The sequence below is a fragment of the Sphaerodactylus townsendi genome, linkage group LG02, assembly GCF_021028975.2.
Source record: "Sphaerodactylus townsendi isolate TG3544 linkage group LG02, MPM_Stown_v2.3, whole genome shotgun sequence".
In the NCBI taxonomy this organism is placed as follows: Eukaryota; Metazoa; Chordata; class Lepidosauria; order Squamata; family Sphaerodactylidae; genus Sphaerodactylus; species Sphaerodactylus townsendi.
This window is the reverse complement of record NC_059426.1, coordinates 121,261,741-121,281,432: the sequence shown is the minus strand read 5'-3', so window position 1 is coordinate 121,281,432 and position 19,692 is coordinate 121,261,741. Positions and strand designations below refer to the sequence as shown.

The 19,692-nt window shown below is 40.6% G+C and overlaps 1 protein-coding gene across 7 annotated transcripts in view; it reads right to left on the bottom strand.

The window, feature by feature from the left end:
- SIPA1L1 (signal induced proliferation associated 1 like 1) overlaps nt 1-19,692 on the bottom strand; it is a 184,530-nt gene that overhangs the window by 61,277 nt on the left and 103,561 nt on the right. For all 7 annotated transcript variants that reach the window (XM_048484057.1, XM_048484063.1, XM_048484062.1 and 4 more), the window contains 6 exons: nt 18,136-18,266; nt 16,609-16,797; nt 12,186-12,360; nt 5,334-5,437; nt 3,486-3,643; nt 2,307-2,883 (listed from right to left, as the gene is read on the bottom strand). In XM_048484057.1, coding sequence (XP_048340014.1) covers nt 2,307-2,883; nt 3,486-3,643; nt 5,334-5,437; nt 12,186-12,360; nt 16,609-16,797; nt 18,136-18,266 — 1,334 coding nt within the window. The remainder of the gene's footprint in view (nt 1-2,306; nt 2,884-3,485; nt 3,644-5,333; nt 5,438-12,185; nt 12,361-16,608; nt 16,798-18,135; nt 18,267-19,692) is intronic.

The following is a 19,692-nucleotide window of genomic DNA, read 5'->3' as shown; positions in this document are numbered from 1 at the left end:
AAAATCACTGTTAGATGTGCCATTTGGAGAATACCCAGTAAATATAAACTTAGGCTGTGTCCGAAAACACCCTTATAAGCTTTCTTCTTTGGAAGAGAAATGATAACTATCGTATTGAGATAGATTAGAATTTTATCAAGGGGAATGTAAATTGAAATTAAGAGAAAATTTGATAACAGAATGATATACCCCCCCCCCCGACTCCAAACCTGGAGCCCCTCTCACATGGCAACAACCTACCAAAGAGGGTGAGGAGGATGAGATGATCCTCACAGTCACCACCTAAGTGTATCGTCCCACCCATGACTGCCACTGCATAGAAATGGCCAAAACCCCACCATTGCTCAGTCTCTCACACGAATGGGCAGAGCAGAAGCGCACCATTCAGGTATGTACGTGATGGCCCTTCAGACATCCAGAGGATTGCTGCCAAGACACAAGAGCAGGCCCATATTCTGGGTGGGGACTCGAGCCACACCAAACCCTTAAACACAGAGGTGGGGAAATCAGTTGGGCAGCCAGTCAGCAGGTTGGGAGAGCTCAATGGATGCCCTGTGGCCAAATGAGAGATTGGAGGGCAAGAATGGGGGGGGGGAAGGAGAAGGAAGGGGAGATAAGGGGAGAGACCAAATAGAAGGGGAGAAGAGGTTGGAAGCAGGAGAATGGAGACTGAGAGTGAGCCTCAGTGAGAGAGACACAAACAAGGAGGGCAGAGGAGCCCGAGGCTCTAAAGGGGGAGAGGCCAAGGCAGAGGCAAGGGACATGCAGAAGAACGGGCAAGGAGGGATCCAGGCCTAGGGTTAGCCCCCTCCCCGTGGCCAACCTGTGTCTGCCTCAGGCTGCTAGCCAGCCTTGTCAGCATTCCTGCCCTAGCAGGAAGACGCTGACTCACCCTGTGGCTTTGGAGGTTCTGTGGTATGAGCTGCTCCTAGGAGAGTAGGGGCGAGGACGAGAGGAGCAGCACTCATAGAGGAGTAGGAAGAGCAGCACAAGCCCCACCTGGAGAGGGGGTGGAGAAGGCGCAGAGCCACAAGTTGGAAAATACGAAGTTAAAGAGTCTCAAATTCGCATTAAGTTCTATAAAACTTAATTTTTATAAAATGATGTATCGTTGGTATATGTATAAATGGAATGCATGCTGAAAATGTGAACCATGGGTAGGGACATTTTATCATTTATGGTAGAGCTGTAGCAAAGACAAAGATTTTGGAAACCAATTCACTCACTAATTCAGAAGATTCTAAACACTAACGCATAACTGAAACCAGAGGCTTTTCTTTTAGGACCAATGGACAAAAACTAGAAAAGCTATCGACCTTTGTTTTTATATTTGACTACAGCAGCAAGATTATTATATGCTCAATAATGGAAAGGTCCAACATTACCTAAAATTGCTGGGGAAAGATAATGAAATTTACAGAGATGGCTAAACTTTTTTGATCACAGAAAAGACAATATCTTCATTTATTACTGACTGGAAACTCCTTATAGACTTTTTGAACAAATCAGGTGAAAAATGAATTGAGGATTTGATGATTAAGAAAAAATAATTACATAATCAAAAGAGAGGTTTTTTTTAAAACTAGAGTTTTGTAATTTTATTTGTATTTGTCAAAGAGAAAATCAAAATCTTCATATATATCTTCTTTTTATTTTATTTTTATCTCTTTTTATCTCTTTTTAGTTGTCAATTTTAAATTTTTAATTAAAAATAATTTATTTTAAAAATAAATAAATAATAATTTTTAATTTAAAATTTTCACTTAAAATATTAGGTGAGTGCTGATTTGACAACATGTAAACATTCCATTATCCAATACTATCTTGTTCTACAACCTAATGTGATTTTTATGGATGCAATAAAAAATTCATTGTCTTATTTCATGGTAGGAAAGTGCTATTTTCCTAGTGGCAAGAAGATGAGCATTTTTTTTACATTCTATAGAGAAATGGTAAAATGTAACGTCAACATATGATGTACAAACTTCCACTTGGGGTAGAATAAAAAAATAAGTAATATGTTATACCTTCCTCAATCAGGAGGACCCACTGAGATAAGGAAGGAAAATGAGGGGGGAAAAGAGGAATAGAAAATAATTCTTGTTAGTGATATTACAAAGTGACAATAGAGATTGATGGATTATTATATTTTACAATCAACAGGTCCACTTCCAGGATCAGAGAGCAGATCCAATCCACTTCTACATGTTCTTATCACAGTCAGATGAATTTACTAATGTCTGAAGATCACATTGGGGTCAGGTGGGCAAGAGGAGAGAGAGAATACAATAGAAAGAAACTCTAACCTCTAGCCTTTTGACAATTTCTTTGATATCTTCAGTGTTGCTTTTGAAATTCTCCACATAAACACATTCACCCCTTTCATAGAAAATTTTGACACTTGTGTCTGTTGAAGTCCATCCTATTACATCTCTGCAGGAACAATTGAACACAACACTCTTTGTATCTTGCTCAATGATAATGACAAATTCATTAGAAATACCGAGGAGACAGTCTAGATCTACACCCTTGCTATAGTCTTTAGCATGAAGTGTCCATACAACAGAACCAGAACTGTGGAGTTCTACTCCCGGATGAGGCTTGGACTTTTCCTTCTTTTTGGATGCAAGTGAGATGAAAGGGAACTTGCCAGAAGGATCAATGGACGTGTTTGTGACATTCTTTTCTGCCAAATCTTTCAAATATTCCTGGCGGGTTCTAGTGGCCATGGCGCGGAACTTCTCCGATTTATGAGCAGCATTCTCAGCATTGATCACTTTTGCTAGTAAGAAGTCCCTGAACACGTTTGATTTGGGGAAGGTGATGCCTTTAGGAATTGGTGGTCCAAATGATGGCACATCTCTGGATCTTGTCACAGCAACACTACAAAAAATTGTATGAAATAATTTTTAAAATAAAATCTATAATTGGTGCTTAATGCAACATCAGTTAAACATATTTGTTACAAACATGGAGAAGAGGCAGCAGACTTCATGCATATATTTTGACAATATCCTATAGTGAAATATAGTGATGTAATGGTCTTGAAGAAATTTATCATATTGTTGGAATTAACATCCTTCTTATGAGTGCCAAGACAGTATTTACTGGGAATAGCTAATAAATACAGTTCAAAAGTTCAAAATGTAATATTATGATTCTTGCCATGGTTAAATCTTCATTTAAAAAAAAAACACACACACACACACCCCCAAGAAAAAAAGTAAACAGTTTACTACCAAAATCTGGATTCAAAATGTTTGGGGAATTGTAAAATTATCAAAACTTGTACAAGTAACAGATATTTATTTATTTACAGTTCATTTTTCTTGTAGACACTAAGGTAGATTACAAAGTTAAAAGGAATACAGTAAGAAGAGTATGAGACATAGAATCAACAACACACTAAAACTGGATTACAAAATTAGAGAACAAACAATTTCAAGATGTACTAAGTCTATAAACTATTAATGCAATGTAGCTACCTGTAACAGACGTTGTCAGTGCATGGATTGTGGACTTTAACAATGACGAAGACATGCTGAAAGTGAGAACGAATATTCTTTGGGCTGAATGGCTCTGCTCCAGGTTCCTGGAAAACTATTGTCACAATATCGTTTCCTATATGTCTTTTTCTTAAGAGCTATGGGGTAGAAACAAGAAATCTAAGATTGACTTAAAGTCACACTAATCTTTATTTCCCCCAGATAATGAAGATTTTTCTCCCAATTCAGGGAATATTTTAAACCATTCAGTTCAACTGCAACATAACATGCCATACAGCTAAGCAAATAAATGAGGAATGTATCAGTTTCTGACATGCTGAAATAAACTACTAGCACCTCACATCTCTGTTTCCATAACAACAGTCTGAGACCTATTTTAATACAAAATTGTTTTGCCATGGGTTAGATTTAGAATGTTTCTAAAATCACATTTATAGTAATATAATTTTGTTAGTGTATTTATCTATTTGCTATTTTCTCCTAACTGTTATAAAGTGCTTACACTCATAAACTAGATAACATCCTTCATTGTGTTAAAATTGTGTTTTACCATAGACAGTAACAACATTGTCAAACAGATTTTGGGGTGTGCTTTTCAATACAGTCTGTATTTTAAAAGTACTTTCTCTAGGGATGAAAACTCTAAAGCTTCTTATTATTCACAGCAAAAGAAAAAAAAACTGCTATTTCTCAGAAGTATTTCCTGTAACTTTAACATATTTTAGAACAAAGACATTGGTGAGCAGGTATCATGTTAGCTCCTTGAATTAAAAATGACTTTTAAAGAAACTGAGGCAAATTCCAGAAATGCACCATTTTTAAAGTTCTTTTAATTCAGGAAGTCTACTTGCATGGTGAAAGAAAAGATGCTCTTCCACCATACTACTGCAACACTATCCCCTCAGCTGAACTAGGAACAGAGGCAGATTTCAATACTAGGATCATCACATCAAGAAACCCACAGCTATTTAGGGACATATATCCTGTGGTTTTCAATGCATTTGCTGGGAAAGGAAAACATCTTACAAACATCACCTTATAAACAATCTTCCAGCATAGTGATTGGAGACGTCTGGCTTTAGGCGTCTTAGAGAAATCTCCAATAAGAAACACACTCCTTCTACATCCTCAGAGGAAAAGGTGCCTTATATCTGCCAGATCATATAGGTCCCAAAGAAAATTTTGAAGCTGCATAGAATTCAGAAAAATCAGTGCTGTCTTTTCTAGAATCTTGTATCAGTTACTGAACCCTGAGGGATCACAAAACAAAACCCCTAGCAGAAAGTATCTTTTCACAGTCAACAGATTCTGCTGGAAGCAAAGATTTCCTAAAATCTTAGGTAAATTTGCCTAGACAGAATAATTTTTTTTGGTCCTCTCATTATTCTAAAGCATTTTTGAAGCCAGACAGATGAATTTTTAGCCAGCTAAGCAATTTGCTGGACATGAATAAAATATTATTACTGAAGGGGATGGTATCATTCCTAAAGCACACAATATCAATGGATGCTCTTCATTGATCAGAACCCACCATAAATAATTAATATTTTCAAAGCTTAAAATTTACTTTGCAGTCCAATGAGACCTACCAATTTGGGTAACTGACATATCTAAAGCGACATATATTTTAATTAGCCAGGGATCTAAGGATGGATAAATATTACTTTCTCTCAGATAAAAAAGGCTGCAAGACAGCTGCCAAGAAATTTTTGTCTTCAGTGCTGGAAAGCTTTCCTCTGACATCCAATATCAACAAAGGTCACAAAAGATTCCGGATATTACACTTATGACTTTATGAATCTTGTACATAGTGAAAATTAATTCTACCTGTTGCTTGTTGTTAGGTGTATATGGCAGCATAGTGGAAACATGGAACATAATTTCATAGTCCTTGTAAGTTGTATAAAGAGAATGAGTACCGGTTGAATCAGCTGAAATTTAAAATGTAAAAAGAAAAATCCTATAATTAACAATTACCTATACACAATAAGCAAAATTCCATGTATATTTTTCAGACCACGTATATAATCCACCATTCTAAACCAGAGCTTAGTAATAAAAATGCAAATAAGATTTTCAATATTTTAGTACAATCTATTTCAGATATAAAAATCATTATTAAACATTTACCAAAACCATTTTAAGAAAATCTGGCAAAAGCACAAAAAAAGGCTTATACGTTACTGCTATTTATGATTTTCTGCAGCATTTTTACTAGATTAAATGTAGCATAGTTAGCTACTGTAGACATAAAGGCTGAGATCCAAACAGCCATCCAACCATTTTGAGACATACAATGAGGCTTTGGGCTAGATCAGGGGTCTGCAACCTGTGGCTCTCCAGAGAGCCACAGGTTGCAGACCCCTGGGCTAGATCATCTGCAGAGCTGATCATTCTAGAAGCTTGTTAGTCGTATCTCCATGACTGGCCTGCACATGCACGGTCCCATGTGGGACTGCATAGAGAAACCATGAACTAAAATTTGCAATGACTTTTGCAGACAAATTCTTAATCCTCCTATTAATTCATGACAACTTGGAAGTTTGAAGAAATGGGGAGCAAGGAGACTGTGGTAAGTCAAGTCCTAATTTTTTTTTTTTAAGAATGATATTGACTTGGGTGTGAGAAGTGCAGAAATTGTAGATGGTACAAAATTATTCAATATGGTGAAAACAGTGGATAATTACTAAAGTCAATCAAAGAGCTACAAAATAATCTATCTTGAGTGAGTGGGTAACAATATGACAATTAATGTTCAACGTTGGCCACTTTGGGAAACAGACTATTAGATGCACATTGGACCAAATATATGCTGAAGGCGTACCTGGCTCACACCAAGACTGAGGGGTTCTAGCGGGTACCCTAATGAAAATGTCAGCACCATGTCTGACAGTGGAAACTCCAAGCTGGAGACTGAAAAATGGAGACTGAAAAATGGAAACTTCAAGCTGGAGACTGAAAATAAAACTGCCAATAGTGTAATGCCTCATAAGCAAGTTATGGTGTGGCCCCATTAGGGTATACATTGTACAGTTGTAATTGCCATATCTCTAAAATGATATAGCAACAACAGAACATGTTGAAGAGAATATTTCCTATGAGCCTGGGACGTTTCAAATTAGAAAAAAGGGCCTAGTTTATAAAATTATGCAAGGTCTGAGAAAGGGATCAAGCTCTTTGTTTCTCTCTCTCCAATAATACTAAAAGTCAATGGCATTACGTTTATTGGCAACAGATTCAAAAGACAATTTTTTCAATAATTTTTGTTCATTTTGTACATTTAGATAACACATATATAGAAAGATAAAGAGATCCCGATCTAATCCCCCTCCCCCCTATAATAATAGTCCTAAATGAAAGGGGGAGGGAGAAAAAACACATACACATACCCCTACACATATATATGGTGACTTCCAGCTACCTCACTATGGATCCAAACATAAATATAACTTGGTGCATATGATTTATATCTACATTTTTTCCACTTTTAGTCCTTTTTATAAAATTGCCTTAATCCAATATGCTGTTTTCATTTAAGTCTCGAATCCTGCCATTATTTCTGTTTGTATATGTTTTCAGTAAGTAGTCCGCAAAGGATTTCCAGTCTTGTTTTGCTGGAATGTTACTGTTCCTCCACTTGTATGCATATAAAATCCTTGCTACAGTTGTCATATACACAGTGTTCTGTATTGAACAGGAATACTTTCCCCCATCAACCCCAGCAGAAATGCCTGTTATTTTTCAATTGTTATTTTCAAAATTTTTAGCATTTCTTTTACAATCATATCCCAATTTTGCCTGTTTACAATGCCTACCCCATGTGAAAAAAACATCCTGTTGTTGCACATTTCCAGCATTTGTTTGATATTCCTTTATTCACAGACAATTTTTGGGTGTTCAATACAATCTATACATCATCCTATAAGTTTCTTTCAAGTTATAACAAGTTGTAAATTTCAAATCTTTTCCCCATAATCTTTCCCTTTGTTCCCTTTGTATCCTTCCCCCCACATTTTTAACCCATTTTACCATCACTGATTTTACTCCCTCTTTGCTGGGCCAATTTTATGGTGTGTAACTGTTTAATATCCTGCCCTTCCACTTCTGGAATTGATCTAAGACGTAAAGAATTTTCTCTTTGCCTATATTCCAACATAGCAATATGGTCTTGGAGCCTTTCATTCTCCTCAAATGTGAAACCTTCTGGTCCAACCCATCTAATCTGTTCTTAATTCCTTTTAAATCCTCAGTAAGGTTCTTGGTGGTGGTACCAATTACATTTACTTTTTTTTTTTACTTCTGTGAGGGTTGCTGTATTTGCTTCTAACAAGTCATGCAGTTTATTAAACATCTTCATTAAATCTGCATCGCCTATTTTATCAGGGTCTCCCCCCGCCAGCCCCACTTTGTGACTTACAGAGTCCCTCCTGTTTTTTTCTTTTGGCGGGGTCATGTTTATTGGCCATCATTTAAAACTCACAAACAGCACTTTCTCAAAACAGTCTTTTCCATGGCCACAGAAACTTCTGTGTTATCTTTTTGTTGTCGTAGGAGTTTTATGTCTTAAGGTCAAAGAAGTACTCTTCCCCCTCCTGTCTTAAAGTGACTCAGATTTATGACATGACCAGATCCTGCATTCTCTCAGAGTCTCAATCTGTTATCTCTTCCTTACATAAATATTTTGATCTGCCGGCCAATCAAATTCTTCAATTCTTGTAAACTTCAGTAAGCATTTATCTTCTTATTTTAATCTCTCTACTTAAAGTTTAAGGCCGTTTTCATGCGATCGGCAAAATATAGCGTCGTCATAGCGGAAAGAAGCGTCAGGCGAGCTGCTCGCGTTAAGCTGCAGCGCTAGGCGAGTCTTGCCAGTCGGCGCCCGTGCTTGGCAACGCTTAAACCCGGCGAAGGCGATTGTGATCAGAAACGGCAAAACCACTCTTTTTTCCATGACCATCGTGGCGCGCCTTCGGTGGCGTAACAGCCGCTTCATGCCGAGACTGTCAGTCAAAAATGGCGTTAGCGGGCCTGCGGCCGCCGTCGCGCCCAGAGGCGCAATAGCTTATCGCTGAGATCGCCGCTTCATGAGCGCTCCGTGCGAACCGGTTCCACATTTCTCTGCGGAGCTCTGCGGGGCAAGCCGCCAGCTCCGTCTGTCTGTAGGCGCTTTTTTTTGGGATCATTGGCAATTTCGCGGCGTCATCGGCTAAGTCGCTGCTTTTGGCCGTGCGGAAACGGCCTAAGTAAAATTAAGTAAACCTTTCAGAGTCTTTTTGCTTCCAAGCTTCGTATTAAGATCCTTTGCTTATTTTAAATTTTAAAAAGAGACTCACAATTATTGTAGGTTCCTTAAGTCTTTAGTTCTTTAAGTCCATCAAACAGCCATTCTTTGCACTTTTCTCCAATGGTGAGGTAACTTCTTATTTATAAATCCACAAATGATGAATCTTGGTAGAAGAAACCTGGTTTGAAGCAGATTGATTCCTCTTGGTTCCATACAAGGATGTAGGTAAGGGGGGGTTCCCCAGGTTTAACCCCCCCATTACATGTCCGAAGCTCTGCCCCTATTTGTGTTTTTTTGTATTTTTAAAGTGTTTTTTCAGTTTTTGGCCTGAAGGGGGCCCAGGTTTTAGGCTAGCAGCACCAAAATTTCAAGGATTTTTTGGAAGATTCTTCTGACGCTACCACCCAGGTTTGGTGAGGTTTGGTTCAGGGGGTCCAAAGTTATAGAAAGTGATGCTGTTTCAGGGTGGAGGATAATCCAGCCCCAAACAGCATCATTCTCCCCTTAAGGTGGATTTAAAAGGAGAATCTGGGCTCCCTAATTTAAACACTATTGAAAATGATACTTTTGGGGGTGGATTCCAGCATCACAGCGGCCACCCATGGAGGAGGGAGGCGCGCACAAAACTCAGATTTTTGCACCAGACTCCATTTTCCCAAACTACGCCTCTGCCCAGAGTGGAGAGCAGAAGAGTGGAGAGCAGAGTGGAGAGCAGTGGAGAGCAGAGTGGAGAGCAGACACTCAGCCAGTGGGAGGGCAGGGTGGGGATGGGGCAGGGGAGTCTGTTGTCCCTGGCCTCAGAGAGCTGCTTTTATAAGGAGCGAGGCCGGGGTGGGGCTTGGGGAGGCGTGGCCATGCCCCAGGGATGGGTGGTGTGTGTGGCCACTCCCTCCAAACCCACCTCATAAAAAATCTATACCTACGTCCCTGGTTCCACAGCTGGGTTTAGTCACGAGGGTGAACCCACACCCAGGTTTCAGTCTAGGGCAGAAAGAAGCATCCTTCAACACTCCCTTCTCCTGAGGAAACCTTTAGGAGAAACGTGGTTGATCCCAAGTCTATCTCCTTGAACGCCAACAACGGCAAGTTGCACTTAGGACGCGGCGAGCGCGCCTCCTTCCCCACCCCTTCCTCCTTCCGGCATCCTTCCCTCTCCTTCCCAGGCGCCAGATGAGGGAAGAAGAGGAAAAGACGCCGGAGGGAGGGAGGAAGGAAGGAGGGGCGGGGAAGGAGGCACGCTCGTCATGTCCCAAGTGCAACTTGCCATCACTGGCGTCGCCACTGCGGAGCCACAGTACAAAGACGAGAGATCCACATGCGGCTCCAGAGCCACAGGTTGCCGACCCCTGGGCTAGCCTAGGCTATCCAGGTCACGACACTGTCTATGTAGGGCACTGAAAGAGCTACTACCTATGAACAGATCAGGAAAGTTGGAAAGTAAATTTCACCGCCATCAGTTATAAGAGACAAGATTACAGACCATTTTCTGTAAGACAGGAAATCCTTTGCGGACTACTTATTGAAAACATATACAAATAGAGAAACAATGGCAGGATTTGAGACATAAATGAAAACAGCATATTGGATTAAGACAACTTTTTTTCTTTTCACTTAGTATTATTATTATGGGGGCAGGAGAACTAGATCGGGATCTTTTCTTTTCTATCTATGTGCTATTTAAATGTGTAAAATAAATTAAAAATCTCACCAAAAAAGGAAAACAAATTTCACAATTCATTAAGCAGTTGTGACAGCGTTCTTCTCTAACTTGGATCAAGGACTTACCATTCCTGCCCTGCCATAAATATTTACAAGCCCATAATCACTATTTTTAACCTAATAATCCTGATGTCAGAAAATATATTATGAAGTGCAGGAGGAAAAATGCACTTCTGAGAACAGAACAGAACAGTTAATTAGAAGGCAGGGGGAAAGAAACAAAGAACCTCAGCCCCCAATACACTTGACCTGAGCTCTTTGCCACTGGGGCAAACAGATTGCCAATGGAAGTCAATATGAACACGGCCATAAACTCTTCTCATTAAAAACTCATATATAAACAAGGATGAAATTATATTCTCTTCCCTATCTTGACAGGTTATTTTTGAAACTCGCATTTGCCAATTTAAAGCAGGAGGGAAAATATCTACTGGAGAAAAAATTTAGGTAAATTATTTCTTCTTCTCTTCCCTTTTTTAAGTACTTTCCCACACAAGATCACTAACACATTGGGAGACAAAATAAACAGTACAGCACTGACTGGGGATAGAAAGGGGAGGGTCATAAATCCAAAATAAATAATTTCAATTTTGTACATTCAGTTTTGACATTTATAAGAGTTTCTAAATATATCAGATTGGCGTTTAAAGGTTCTAGGCTATTTCACGTTTTAATAGTTTCTCATGCTGTTGCCTATAGTCATAACGTCAGTAATAGCAAAACCATGGCAACGGGAAATTTGTTGCACTGTTTGTGAATGCTTTCCCACTTTCATGACGCATTCTTTACTTTAATTTCTTATCCTGTGAATGAGATAAATGTGGACCTGAATATACATGTGTCAACTGAACAGCTGTACAAAGAGAGGTTACAAACGTAGAGGTTTTTTAAAGGGTAACACACAAAAGGTGCTCGTTTCTTGATAAATTCTAGCCTCGGTAGTAACATCACTATTTTTTCTCTCTAAAAATTAATCTCAGCAACATAAAGTCACCCGTGTATCACCTCAGCCACAATATGATTTATCAATAGTGTCAGGGATTTTGCCTTGGATCCACAAGTAATTCCCACAGGCAGAAATTGATCTCTAGCCATAAAAAGTAACTTGTTCTCCCCCTTTTGTCTGCTACAACCCAAAATGTTGCCCTGAAATATTGGTTCTAGGGGACAGGAGACCTCAAGGAACAGCATTAAAGGGACGTTAGAGGGAAACTGGTGGAAATTGCTCCCCTTCGATCCACAGAAATTCCCCACAGGAGCCAACAGTTTGGTATGAATTTAACATGTATATGGGGAACTAACTACATAAAAATCATGAAAGAAGAAAGTAATTTAATTTGGACACTCTTTGGGTGCAGTCATTGTTCTTTCACTAATGAAATTAAAACCATGTCACAAAGGAGATGCGGCATGAAATCAGCCATGCCATCTTTCAAGTAACATTAACAGATTTGAGTTTACGTATGAATGTGTTTCGCAAAAAGGAATTTAGTTACAAAGATGAACAACCACCGAAGCAATGGAGGAGGCTGCACTGAACGAACAAGAAAAGTGGAGACTGGCCTGGGGACTTCCGACAGCTTCCTCAATATGCACCGGTGGCAAACCTATTTGCTAATCAATACAAAACACAGTAACTATATTTTATTTATCTGAACAAAGAGAGTATGCCTTACTCTTTGTGTCTAGCTGGGCACGGTACTTTTCAAATCCCTTGAGCCGAACCCGTTCTCCCAGCAACTGGAGAAACTCTTCAAAGGCTGGGCCTGCCGATTCATTATTGTACATTTCCTCTTCCGTACTTTGTCCCGACTTGCAGTACATGATCCCCACCTTCAGTTGATAGCTGAGCTGTAAACACAAGCGGAAAACTAAGTAAGCCATTCTTATCGGGTTGTGTAGCATCTACTCCCCAGTAAAAGACCAACAAGGATACTCCTTACTGCTTTCTCTTGTCTTCAATAGGAAGACGATAATAAACGGTGAAAGTAAGAGTATTTTTTCAAATTAGCAGTGGTAGCTGTTTCAGCAGCATATTTCTAATGACTGCATGAAAGTCATAAGGCAGTAACATTCCCAACTGTAATTTTCGCCAAAATGACAAATGGATAAAGAAAATGGAAGGATAAGGAACAAAGCCTCTGACACAACTTTGTAGAAACAAACTAAAAAGTTTATCGTAACATTTTAAAACTAGCTTTCAATTTTTTCCAAAGATTAAAATATTATTGATATTTTTTCTACTTTATTTGAAATTAAGCCCAGTGGTAGGCATATCACAATAATCAAAGCACCATGAAGCATGCTTGACATGACAAGAGATTTACCAAGGCCATGGCTTTGATAAGAAAGATAAGAAAGCCTGACCATATCCATAAATGCTCCAACAGTTGTGACCTCCAAATCAGGCACAATGGCCCTGTGCCATTCCCTTTAGGGAAGCCAATCTCTGTAGGGCAGAGATCATGTATAATTCCAGGAGAACTCCAAGCTCAACCTGGAGTTTAGCAACCCTATGTAGCTTAAGGCTGCAAAGTGACAGTAATTCCTGTTCCTTCTAACTGTGACCATGCCTGAGAAGAGGGTTGAAAATGTGCTCCTCTTACCTCCCTGAAGATCCCACTAGCTCTCTCCACAGCAGATTGTCAAAGACTTTCAAAGCCTGAATCAACTGGCTGACGTGGGTTTTATGGGCTGTGTGGCTGTGGTCTTGTAGTTTTTGCTTCTAATGTTTTGCCTGCATCTATGGGTGGCATCTTCAGAGGCATGTGACACAGAGAAACACATCTCACCATGACGTGCCTCTGAAGATGCCAGCCATAGATGCAGGCAAAATGTTAGCAGCAAAAACTACCAGACCATGGTCACACAGCCCAGAAAACCCACAACAGTCTCCCCATAGCCTTGGCCTTTGAAAGAGTAACAATGGCGTGCAGGATACATGCATTATATGCTGCACTCTGTTCAACTGGGTAGCACTCCCCTGTTCCTTACTCCCTGTACATTACCATGGCATACCAGCCTTCAGTCTGAGAAAGAACAATTTTCATTCTACAAGGGAAGAGCAAATGGAAACAACATATCAAATCACTCCAGTTAGGTGATCTATCCATCTCCTTGTAGTAGGCACCCTCAAAAACTTGTGCCACAATACTGTCTTTTAGTTTATAAAGCTCTACAAAACCATTGTTCTTTTTGCTTCAAGAGACTAACATAATTGTCCTCAGGGAATTTTTACCACCCCCAAAACACAATTTCTACAGGAACAGACAGATACTCTGTTAAACAAACAAATTAGCTTGCACTTTAGTCAATATGACATCAGTACATAAAATTGAGTGTTTACAGCTTGTGGGGATGTATATGTACAAGGTGGGAAGGAGGAGGAGACAGAGTTTGGATTTATACCCCACTTTTCTCTCCTTTGAGAAGTCTCAAAGTGGCTGACAAACTCCTTTCCCTTCCTCTCCCCATAACAGACACCTTGTGAGATAGATGGGGCTGACAGAGTTCCAAAGAACTGTGACCAGCCCAGGAGGCTTCATATGTAGGAGCAGGAAAAGAAATCCAGTTTGCCAGGTAAGAGTCCATTGCTCATATGGAGGACAAGGGGAATCAAACTCAGTTCTCCAGATTAGAGTCTTAACCACTACATCATGCTGAAGTAAAGATAGGAAGATCCTATCTCTACCACCCCCTCCCCATAAAGTCAGTGTTTAATAAACTCAGAGTTCAAGGTGCAATAAAACTAAGTTCTGAGTCGACAATTATATTACTAAGAAACTCAACCATCTGAAAACCTTTATTTAATCCTACATTATACTCTAGACACTTCACAGAGGTGTTGCAACCCACATGGGAAAATCTGACTTTCATTAAGCTGAAGTAGTACAGTAAGAGTTCAGAGCCTATTTAGTGGGGGAGTTTTTTTGTTGGAGGAATTTTTAAAGTTCAGCAATATGCCAGTATACTGCTTAATTGCTTCGTAGTACCTAAGGGAACACTGATGTCTCCAAAATCAAAAGGAACTACCTTTACGCTCCTTTTGCTTGCAGAACACATGTCAACTCTTATTTCTGAAGCTATAGCTGCAATATGCTCAACCTGCACATACACTGAACCAACCAGTGTTTCTGGTTCTGGGTATGAATAATTCTAAAGGACCATGTATCTAGAGGGATTAGGAAATTCATTACAGTGATAGTTCCTCCTATTTAAATAACTGCCAAGTGATTTTAAAAATGCAGACAGAGTGGTTCTTTAAAAGCTTCTTTACACTACATACAAGCGTCAGGAGGCTGGTCGCAGCACTGCAACTGTACTGCAACCACGCCATGCTTCCACTTGCAAAGGGGTTTCCCAGGGGCGTAGGAAGGCTTCACAACTGTGAAAGCATCCCCGCTGCTAAGAAGTCCCTACTGGCGTTAACGGACTTACACTGCTCAAAAGCATAGGTGTCAAACTCGCTGCCCTCCAGATGTTACAGACTACAGTTCCCATCACCCCCTGCCAGCATCATGCTGGCACAACGCACCAAATAGTTAGGAGGGAGCTGACTAATGTCAGCTCCTCCCCCAGCCCACACCACTACATCAGAGGTAATACTGGCACTTTGGTGCAGTGTCCGACACCACATCCCACTGGGAAGGGTGGTGGCGGCTTCAAGGCAGCAGTTTCACTCCTCCACTTGGACAAATGCCCCAGGTAGGGCGAATCTGCCCGCATGCCCCCCTCCTTTGGATAGAGTTATAAGCCACTCAACTATTTACAATACTGGGGCCATCTGTACTGACTTTCTGGTATTTTGATGGCTCTGTTATGTAATCTGTACAGATAAACAATTTCATTCCAGACAATTCTGTACATTTGTTTACACATCTTTAGCTCTTAAAATTAAAATGCATCAAACCTTGCAATTTCACTGTAGAGCTCAAATAAACACAAGCTAAAGGAAGTCAAGGTAAATTTTCATTGATTAATATCCTCTTAGTACAAAAAGACTGCATCTAGGATCTAAAAAGGTAGTTAAAAATTAAACTGAATGCCATATCATTTGTTTATTCATGGGAACACCTTAAAATATTTGATTTATTTATTTAGAAAATATTTATGCCTCTCCAAAGACCTGCTCATGGCAGCTAACAATTAAAAGAGTAAAACAAAACCATTAAAAAGAAAGCCATTAAATAAGCTACTGAAACAAGGCAACACAGTAAAAACAAGTAAATAAAAACCAAGACAATACTATTAAAACAAGTCAAGGCATATTAGCAGCATAAAATACACATCATGCAGACTACAATGATGTAGATATGATAATCCACGAGATTCAAGCAAACCGTACAACGTTTCATAAATAAACCCCTCTCAGTTAAAAGCCTAAGTTGTGTACAGGTAATTTTCACAGGAGAGGGAATTCTAAAGGAAAGGCGCCACCACTGATAAGGCACCATCTCTGGTTGTCACCTGCCTCACTTCAGAACATGAGAGCACAGAGATCAGAGCAGGATCTCAACTGGTGGACAATACGAGTAGTTGTGGCTGTTCAAGCACTCTAGCCTCGAGCCAGTTAGGCCTTCAGAGGTAAGAAACAACAATGTGAATAGTGCCTGGAAACACACAGGAAGAAACACACAATCTCTGAAGCCAATCTGACTATTGGATTTTGGACCAAGTGAAGTTTCTAAAAAGTTTTGAAAGGCATGAGCAATGTATCATGAGCAAAATTAGCAGGGATGAAAAGGCATAATTTTCATACCAATATTTTACAGGAATCCCTATTTGTTAACAAAGTTAACCATCTGCATGGTTAGTCACAAAATGTTAACAATCCTGGCCACATTTTTCTACTTAAAACACTACATGTTTTGAAACATTAACTCCTGAGTCTGCCTAATTCTCTTAAATAGAAGCTTTTTTTTTACGTCACAAACCTGTTGCTTCGTTGTGCTGTGTTTGGTACAGATATGGTGGGTTGTTTTAGATCTTTCCACTGGGATATAGGCCAGTATAATAGAATGAAGAAATAAGAATACACACATAGGTCTATGTTGTAACGCTGGCCCATTAGAAGATATGAATATATTAGTTAGGCCTTACCCCTTGTTCATCCAGTTTCATAAGCTGTTCTGTGACCTTGGGAGTGTTGAAGGCCAATCTCAAGCAGTGAATATTCAGTTCTGGTATCACATGTTCAAGCACTTCCTTCAAAGGTAATCCTCTGGCTGTGCAGTGCTTTGCAGTTGAAGGTATTGCATCCTCCAAGACAGAACCTCTTAGTGTCGTAAGCTAGGAAACAGACGTTATATACTAACAAAGGCATATGTAGATAAATGAGGAACAGGTCAGAAATTCAAAGAGAAACAGAATTCCTAGGTTCTGCTTTTTTGAAAGTGTATTACTTTCAAACTTTATAGCAAAGCAGGAACACCGGTATATTAAATTATCATTTTAGGAATCTACTTTTTGTGTTTCAATACTAATGTGTGAAGATGGAAGTACTTCCTGCAATACATTAGACACAGTGAATTTGCAAACTTTGTGGCTTTGTCAGCCAGAAAAGTGGGACGTAGATGCACCAATTCCTTGACATTCATGTTTGGCTGCTGTCCAGGAACATGCAAAGAAGCTGTGACTACATTCCTACCCTCTAGAAAGTCAACATGTTAAATAGTTAAGTGTTTCATCTTTATGAAGTAGGCACATATTTATTTTAAGCCATACAACCTCTATCAAGAGTTGCTCAGATGGCTGCTATATGCAGATCACCCACCACGTGGAAAAAGGTGTCCATGAACTGTGTGTGTGTGTTTTCTGGCATGAAAAAGATAGATGAAGCAGCTACTGCTAGCCCTGGTAGGAGAAAACACACTTGCACTGCATTACATAACCCAGCTAACTTAAATATTGAATATACTTAGTGTACTTAGGGTGCATGAAATTGAACAGGGTGAAGTGGCGAACGTCCAGCTTAAAATGACTAAGGAACTCATTAGCCATGAGTAAGTGCTATTCTCCCCTTGTTAGGATACAGTCCTAAAACGGTAGAGTAATATGATCAATATTATGATCAAGAATTGTGATGTTCCTTTTGTCTTCTTCTTTCTGAACCTGTGAGAAGATACTGCAATTGTATTTTTAGCCATTGTTCATTAAGCAGGACAGAAACCTTCCTGATTGCTGGATACTTAGTGCATTCTAAAACAATGCTGACATTTTCACAGTTCAATAGAAATACCACTTTAAGAGAAGATGTAACCTTGGTGATGGTGGAAAGTGCTGTCAAGACAGCTGAACTTATGGTAATGCCAACAGGTTTTCAAGGCAAGGAACAACAGAGCTGACGGCTTGCCTCTGCAATAGCAACCCCGGACTTTCTTGGTGGTGTCCCATCCAAGTACTATCCAACTTATATCTCATGTCAAGTTTTGACTTAGGGTCCCATATCAGATCTTTGCAAGGACATATAATTGCCAGAATATATAGTTTCCATAGTAGAACCTCAGTCTTCTTGCATAAAAAAACCACCACTGGTTTGGCACAGGCTTCGACTTTACTTCTTAGGAAACTATTCAGTCACAACCCTAATCAAATATTTCTGTCTCATACTGCCTGCACATTGCTTACCTCACTGGTTCTGAAAATCATACGGTAGTTATACTGAGACCCATTTTCTTTGATTTCTTCAGGTTTTTCTCTTCTGATACTAACAGCTACTGGACCAAGATTCTCATCTGCCCCAAAGTAGTTCCAGTGTTCTTCAATGCAAAAAGAGTGGAAAATTATATAGTTTTAAATCTCAGTTAAATGTTCAGTATTTTACATTTCCATAAAACACATTTTTTTTTACAGATTACACTTCCCACTGAAATTCAAGGGGAATTACATAGTTAAAATCAATGCAGTGAAAACAGTATGAGATACAATCAACAATGCAACAAAACTGGATTACAAACATTAGAGCAAATGTCCAAGACATATTCAGTCTATACTAGGGGTCGGGAACCCGCGGCTCCCGAGCCGCAGGCGGCTCTTCGATGCTTCTCCTGCGGCTCCCGGCATGGCTGCCCCTTCCCGGGCAAGCCAGGCAGAAATTAAAGCCAGCAGGCGAGTGAGGTGAACAAGGATGGGCGGGGCCCAGTGAGGCCAGTGTGTGGGAAGCGAGTAAGCAGTAACAAGCGGCCAGTGCAGATTAAACAAGCGAGGAGCAAGTGGTGTTGAGGGGCGAGCAAGGACAGCGGTAGTGGGCGAGGAAGCGGCTCTTGGTGAACTTTCTGCAAAGCGGTGAACAAACAGGCAGGAGCAAACTGCCAGTGAGCGTGACAGGGGCGGAAATGGCAGATTATGCCGTAGTAGTGAACCAGCGGTAGGCGGTGGCGAACAACAGCTCTTGAGGAGGAGCAAAGTGAAGTGGTAGAAGGAGCGAGCGGAAACAAAAAAAGCCAGTGAACAAAGCGAAGTAAAGCGGGCAAGCGAAGTGGGCCAGGCGAGCAAATGAAGCAAGTGAGCGAGTAGCGAGCGGGCGGGCTTCCATATGTGGCTAAAGGCGGCGAGGAGCAAGAAGGCGAACTGGCGAGTGGGCGGAGAGCAAGCAAACGAACAAGCGAAGTGAAGCCGGCAGTGCCAGTGCTTGAAGTGAGGCGGTGAACAAAAGCACAAGTGAGGGCAAGGGAGCGGGCAAGTGGGTGAACAAGCCGGCCAGGGCGGGCTACCTGGCAAGTGGGGCGGAAAGTGGGCAGAAGCCCGGGCAAGTGAAATGATGCTGCCGACAAAAGCTGCAAGTAGTGGAGCGGAGAATTAGAAGAAGCAAAGCGAGCAGGCTGTACCCGACAAAGCGGTACGGCGGCGAAGTGGAGTGTAATGTAGGGCAAGTGAGTGGCCGGGGAGAATATATGGCGAGCAGGGGGGGCGGGGGGGCAAGCGAGCAGGCGGCAAGCAAGCCAGCGGCGAGTGGGCGGGCAAGCGAGCAAGCAGGGGAGCAGGCGGGGGCAAGCAAGCGGCGAGTGGGCGGGTGGGGGAAAGCAGGCGGGGGGGGGCGAGCGGGCAGGAGGGGTGAGCGAGCCAAATGGCTCTTTGAATGAAAAGGTTCCCGACCCCTGGTCTATACATGCAGATCCGCCACTGTAAATAGTTAACACAATGACAGCTAATTTAGAGCCATAGAACTATCTCATGAAAAAAAAT